This window comes from Anarhichas minor, unplaced genomic scaffold (genome assembly GCF_050575085.1).
Source record: "Anarhichas minor isolate MPS153535 unplaced genomic scaffold, ASM5057508v1 ptg000045l, whole genome shotgun sequence".
NCBI lineage: Eukaryota > Metazoa > Chordata > Actinopteri > Perciformes > Anarhichadidae > Anarhichas > Anarhichas minor.
Genome location: NW_027466491.1, coordinates 5,664,992 through 5,671,417, shown reverse-complemented (window position 1 = coordinate 5,671,417; position 6,426 = coordinate 5,664,992). Strand labels below are relative to the sequence as shown.

Sequence of the window (6,426 nt, the reverse complement as noted above, 5' to 3'; positions counted from 1 at the left end):
TTATTTCATCTCCAGAAATGTCTGTGTATCTCTTAATGTCTCCAAAACTGTCCTTTCAGCATACTAAGTCCATATGCCAACAAACACCTCACTAAACATTTTTGTCCCAGTCTTATTTTAGTAGCTTATGTACAGGAAGTTGAAGTGTCTGCCAGGCAGTATCCTCGGAATCCAGCCATATCCTCACACATTTACAGTTTGCATTCCGGTTTTTCAGTCCTCTGTTGATCTTCGTCCTCTTCACAAGTTATGTGCATTTGAGTTTGTGTCTTTGAATTAGAGTTTTAAAGTTGTTGCATGAGTGCAGCTCATGTATGTCTATCTAAAAGTGTGTGCTGCTGTTTTTTTTTACGGGTTTTTGTTCTGCTGTTGTTATGGCGAGGCCACTGAACCTTACATTGGACACACAATCTATAGAATGTGTTTGTGTGTTGATGTGTGGATGCATGGGTTTGTGCTTCTACGTGTAGATCTGGTTGCATGTGTGCATCTCTGTGCTTTTTTTCTCAAACGCTTCGTGGGGGTCTTTGAAGCTCATGGGTCCTCCTGTTGCGTCCCTTCTTATTTTCCTGCATCCGTCTCCACTTGGCTGCATGCTGGCTGCTCGCCCTCGACCCCCCGGCAGCCTGAGAACCAGCCTGGCTGCCCTGCCCCTTCTGGCCGTTTTGCGTCTTCTGATTGTTCTTAGGTGCCTGGACACTCAACATACCCAGATTTGGTTGAGCTTTCTGGGTAGTCTGGCTTCGTGCTGACCCTTCCACTGTTGGCACTCCAGCCTGGGGCCCTGGCCTGCTCTGTGGTGGACTGGCTTGCTGCTTCTGGGCGTTGGGAGCTAAAGCTTTAGGCCGTAATGCAGGGTTGGAACCGCCAGTGCTGTCGGGTTTACCCTGACCGTTGCCGTTGGGCGTCTTCACCCTCTTCTGTTTGCGTTCTTTCTTCCAAACTCGATCGCAAAACTCTTCCACGCTGTTGAGGTCTGGGTGGTCCAAGAGAGACAGGAAATCGCGATACCACAGCCTGTGCTTGGGAGAGGCACCGACCACGCCTCCTGCACCGGGAAGTCCGGGTAGGATGTCCCCCAGTTTCTGGGCGGGGATGACCTGGAGGTTGAGGCGCAGCAGGGGCTGGATGAAGCCGTGTTCGACAGCCTGGCAGTGGTAGATACCTGTGTCGGACTGGGTTAGACTGCGTATGAGCAGGCCCTGGTCTGTACGGAGCACCCTGTCATCTAGCTTGATCTATAAAAGGAAACCGAGAGAAAAGCAAAAATAAGATATTGGAAAAAGGGAAATAGACAAACAAACTTAAAAGGCAAACAGGTGTGTTCCCGTCTGGACCAGAGTTTCTAGAAACATTCAGATTTCTATTACCTTGTTAAAAAATTGTTGACGTCCACCTCACACGTCTTTGAGTTGCATATTGGACCCCAATCAGCTTCCAAACAAAGTCATGCTTGGACACAAAGTTTATCTTAAACTCAGATCTAAGGTGAGCACAGATACACTTTTCCTCCTTCAGCAGATGCGTGAAAATAGGCGTATAGTGTCAAACTCAACACATACATTGTTCTGCACAGTTAACCTCAACAAGTGACGCAACAGAACAGTTTCAGTACAAGCTAAGGCAAAGGCACTGTGTGAAAAATGCACCCACATCATTAATCTGAAAGAGCCTATTGTGTTACAGCAGTGAGGTTCAGTGGTGTAAAAAGAAACGTAAGATAAGATGTTTCTAAAAGATAAAAAGATTTGCTTCTGATAAGCCTTAAAACGCTTGGTTCTGTTACTCAAACTGAACTTCCTGGATTGTATTTCTTCGCATCATCAGTACCTAAAACCACAGGCCCTGAACTCCCGGTTAGACAAATACATCCACAGTAGAAAGTCAGGCAAACGTTAATTAGTTGCATCATAGGGTCAAAAGTCAATCTAAACATCCACACCCCTAGGTTACCACCCTTTTCATGTCACTGAGGTTAAAGGCCACAGAGGTCAGAGTTCATTACATGATATCACAGAGAAGGAAAGGTGTGGCCTTTGGCAGAGAGATGTTTTGTTTGCGGGAGTTGAATTAGCATGAAATTGAGCTTGAGTCAACATTGGGATGTGTGGGTTTTACAATCACCCAGTTGCACATTTTCCGTTGCCTGCTTTTTTGAGAGGCAAATCAGCAACAACGTGGGAAACATACACACCTCGTGCTTGCGGTCGTCGTTGGGCTTCTGCAGCTGCCAGTATGTGAGTGCTCTCTGAGACTTTGGGCTGCACTCAAGGAACATACTGCTGTTCTCCACACCATACACACCCCGGTCCTCCACGCTGCCTCCTAAGCCATCCGAATCGTCTGATCAAACCAAAACAGACACAGGGTCGGGAGAATGAGAAGTGTGTGGCGAGAAGGGGAGAGAGTGTGTGTGGGTGTTTGTGTGTAGTGGCCATTAAGGTACCATGATGCTGAAGATCTGAGCATTGGGAGAGAGGGTCTCCGTTTCGGATGTCCTGTCGTCTGGTTCGCCTGGGAAGAAACCACAATGAAAGTTAATGGCAGAAGTGGGCGTACTGGTAATGCAAGCAACATATGTTCTACAGAATAGACCAGAAATGCACTTCTCACATGTTCTGTTCTCTGTACTGTTTGTTTTCAACCACTAGGGGGCAATGTTACACAATACAATTCCACATTCAGCTTCACCTACGTTTAAGGACTGGAGAGTGGCTATTTATTGAACCTTCGCTCCACTGTTAAAAAAAAATTGAATCCTGGCAGAATTGTAGGACACATAAGCCTGCAGAGCAATGAAACAACAAGCTTCATTGCTTTCCGATGAACCGTTATTATGAAACACGTACAGCATGGTTTCACCCTTGAAAAAGCAGCCCCACTCTCTGTCGTCTCGATATGAAAGTCCACTATGTCATTCAGATTTTCCTGCTGTGGCGGCGAGGCGTTTTCATAGCCTGGCTTTACTGACTAACTGCGAATGTGTCTCCCCTTGTTCCTAGTTGTCATGGTTGCGTTTAAAATCTCTGATGAGCGCTGCAAAAATCTAATCGGGAAGAGGTGGGGTAAGCCAAAGGTGAGGCGAGGGTTGGAAAGAAGGAAATAAAGTAGAACCGGATGGAATGAAATGGTCAGCTCGTGTGTGAGAATTCTGCACACAAAATATGGCCACTAACATCCCTCGTCCTTTACTTCTGTGTGCCATATATATATTTGGACACTCGTCTTTCTGTCTCTTTCTCACACATGTCCCTCTTCTTCTTTTTTTTTTTTCGCTTCCTAGGCTCACATTCCTGTCTTTTTTGGCCGTCTGAGCACGTGCGGGGCCCGGTGTCTGGTTCTCATTCTGGGAGGGAAAATATTTGCAGTGCAGAGGAGAGGAGAGAGGAGCCGGTCCTGGCCTTAACCACGGGGTGTGCCACCTCCTCTGTAACCCTGCCGGGCTGGAGTATACCCACTGGCCTACTTCTGCTGGTGTGAGAAGTTCTGGATGAATGAGATGCAGGGGTGTAGTGCTACGTGTGTGTGTGTGTGTGTGGGCTGTGGTGGTCAGCCTAATCCTGCTGGATACAGCAGAGGGTAATTTGAGGGTGTGTATGTTCATACCTCCTGGCTGCAGGGTGAAGCGGTCAGACAGCTCCTGTTGGCTATAATTTAGTGTGTGTTTACTTGTGTAGATGCATGTTCTTTTTATGACTGTGTGTGTGTGTGTGTGTGTGTGTGTGTGTGTGTACATCTTGGCTGTTGGGCGACGGCTTCACAACTCAGAACAACTGTTGCTGGCAGAAGTTAGAACCCAGGTTGCTGGATTGTATCTCTTGGAATGCATACTTGGCCTGCGCGTATTTAATGACTGTATTTTGTGCCCGTGTAATATTCTAACTCCTGATTACTTCCATGTTTAGATGTTTTGGTATGAACCGTGTAACCTTGTCCTTTTTTTTTCTTTTTCTTTTGATTCACAGCACTTGCTTACAGAAACAACGTTGTATATCAGGATGCCCTTGAGCAAAGCATTCAAAGCCGATTGCAAAATCAGACTGCAGGTGCACTGGCAACTCCCAGGCGTGTGAAGGCATAAACACAAAGGCAGGCTCTTTCTGAAAAGAAGCATGCAGGTTCAGCAAGCCCTCTGAGGATAAATAAAGGTCAAAGATTTGTTTGGTGCGTGCATAATCCTACCTCTTGGCGGTAGGAAAGTATCTCGAGCACTCGCTGCCGTCCCAGGCGCAATAAGGGTCTCTGGCCAGGCAGCACTCAGCGCAAGCTTTCCCATACACCTCACAACGATGTAACGACATCTGCGATACACCCAGGCCAGAGCCAAGGTACAGCTGTTGCTGTGGGAGCAAAAGAAAGAGCGAAGATGTAAAACTTCCTGTGGGGCTCAGTTGGAAAGGCTCTCGTAAAGATTAGGTGGTTGTGGGTTTGGCTCTCAGTGGGCACATTACATATCGTTGTGTTTGGATATCAGTGTTTGTTTAATGGCCCAGGCGTTCTCACTCTTTAGTTTCACTTCTAGCCCTGTCAACAACTTGGATAAATTATTATGTGCGAAGACAGCTCCTTACCTGCTTAGTGGACAGCTCCATAGCAGTAATGGCAGTGGGTTCCTGCACAAAACAAATACAGCACAGCTGCTTTACCACCACATCTATGGACGTAGTGTTTATTTCTATAGGCAGCAGCTTCATGAATTGTTGTTACGCTCAATTTTTCAATGTCTTACCCTAAAGACGGTCATCTCTTCGAGCACCACCTCTTCCAGGTCATGCCAGCTCTCTCTGGGTATTGTCACCACCTTCAGTACTGTGCCCATGTCTGAAAGAATATTGACATTCACATACAGTATATGTATTATTTTTTTTGTGAAAATACGTAAAAATGCACAACAATCAACGTCACTGTGACGGATTTCAATAATTTGTATTGACAAATTCCTGTTCGAGCACAAAGCAACGACAAACTGTGAAGTTTGTGTACCTGTCCCGATGAACATGACGTCATACTGTCCGTCCTCTGCCTCCACTCTGTCCACCACCAGCTGGGAGAATTGGTAGTCCACGTCTGTTCGCACCATGATGGGACGCCCGCCCATCGGGTGCACTGGGTTGTACATGGCTGGGTGACCCCTGGCGAAGGTGATGACATCATCAGGGAGGTCCTTTGTGGAGTCGAATCCTCCAAATGTCTTGCTGGGGCACTGAGAATCAGACCAAAGTGGCCGGCAGGTAAGTTTAAGTAAAAAAAAAAATGAGAAGCAGTGTTGTGCTAATTTCATTTTATTGCTTGTAAAATCACTACATTTGTGGATAAAGACTCACAGTGCCGGGGCGGGGGTAGGGCACCCTCCCCTGGAAAGGCACCCACTGGTAGTTGGGTCCATCTCTGTGGGCGTAGGGACCCAGGAAAACCCTCCTGATGTCTGCCATGTTGTACATGCACACTGCCGAGCCTTTAAAAATGTTACTGTGGAGAAAGAGACAGAGAAACTTAGAAGGGGTGAAAGACGAAAAGAAAAAAAGAGTTAAAAGATGAAGGGAGGGCAGTGGAATAAAGAAAGACGACACACAAAAGGGATTCATAAACAATCGGTCACAAGACAGGGATTAAGAGCTTGTGAAATACTGAAGAAAGACAACAAAATGACCCTTCATCGCACAAAGACGGAGGGGAGCACGGTTTGTCATTACCTAAGTATAGGAATGACAGATTGGAACTTCTCTCTGATTGCTTCCAGCCTCTTGAGAACAGACAGGAATTTGGGCACACCACCAACAAAACAGAAGAGCATTTTTGAAATCCCCTTCAATATTTTGTGAGCGCTCGCTCGAGCCAGATGGGTGGATTTTGCTTTCACTCGCCAGGCAAGGCCCAAAGCAGGCAAGGTCAATCAATCATGCAAACAAAAAAAATGAGGAAATTTCGGATTTTTACTTCAATTCATACTCTGCCCAGGTCATCCAGAAGACAAGCAATTTGAGCTGTGACTCATGAAAGTGGAACATTTGGGAGTTTCACAGGAATATTCCAAGATATATATATATATATTCCAAAAGAGTCATTGACATATTCCTGTGGAGATTGTGAGAAAGTAAGCTGGCTGTTTACAATCCTGCACACCATGAAGTTCATTAACCTCTGACCACATATAAGGGGGATTTTATAGACGTGCAATTATTTGTTTGTAGGTCAAGATGTTCAGAAAATCATTCATCAGCTTTTTGTCACTTTTTACAGATGGTAGATTTTAATTTGGACAGCCAGTCTCTTGCATAGGCAGGAACCAAATGCTTCAATCAGAGTCGGCACGTCCTTTGTCTTGCTGACTGCAATGGGAAGTTGTATCAGACTAATTAGGGATGTGGCTGGCATAAACACAGCCGACAGTACTCGCCAAAGCATGGAAGATGAATGGATTAGCAT

General features: G+C 46.0%; 1 protein-coding gene across 1 annotated transcript in view; it reads right to left on the bottom strand.

The window, feature by feature from the left end:
• Positions 1 to 506: 506 nt before the first annotated feature.
• sema3aa (sema domain, immunoglobulin domain (Ig), short basic domain, secreted, (semaphorin) 3Aa) overlaps positions 507 to 6,426 on the bottom strand; it is a 29,185-nt gene continuing 23,265 nt past the window's right edge. Inside the window, exons 10-17 of the mRNA XM_076111560.1 lie at positions 5,325 to 5,469; positions 4,984 to 5,203; positions 4,730 to 4,821; positions 4,572 to 4,613; positions 4,183 to 4,340; positions 2,447 to 2,514; positions 2,195 to 2,343; positions 507 to 1,238 (exon numbers count right to left, since the gene is read on the bottom strand). Coding sequence (XP_075967675.1) covers positions 507 to 1,238; positions 2,195 to 2,343; positions 2,447 to 2,514; positions 4,183 to 4,340; positions 4,572 to 4,613; positions 4,730 to 4,821; positions 4,984 to 5,203; positions 5,325 to 5,469 — 1,606 coding nt within the window. The remainder of the gene's footprint in view (positions 1,239 to 2,194; positions 2,344 to 2,446; positions 2,515 to 4,182; positions 4,341 to 4,571; positions 4,614 to 4,729; positions 4,822 to 4,983; positions 5,204 to 5,324; positions 5,470 to 6,426) is intronic.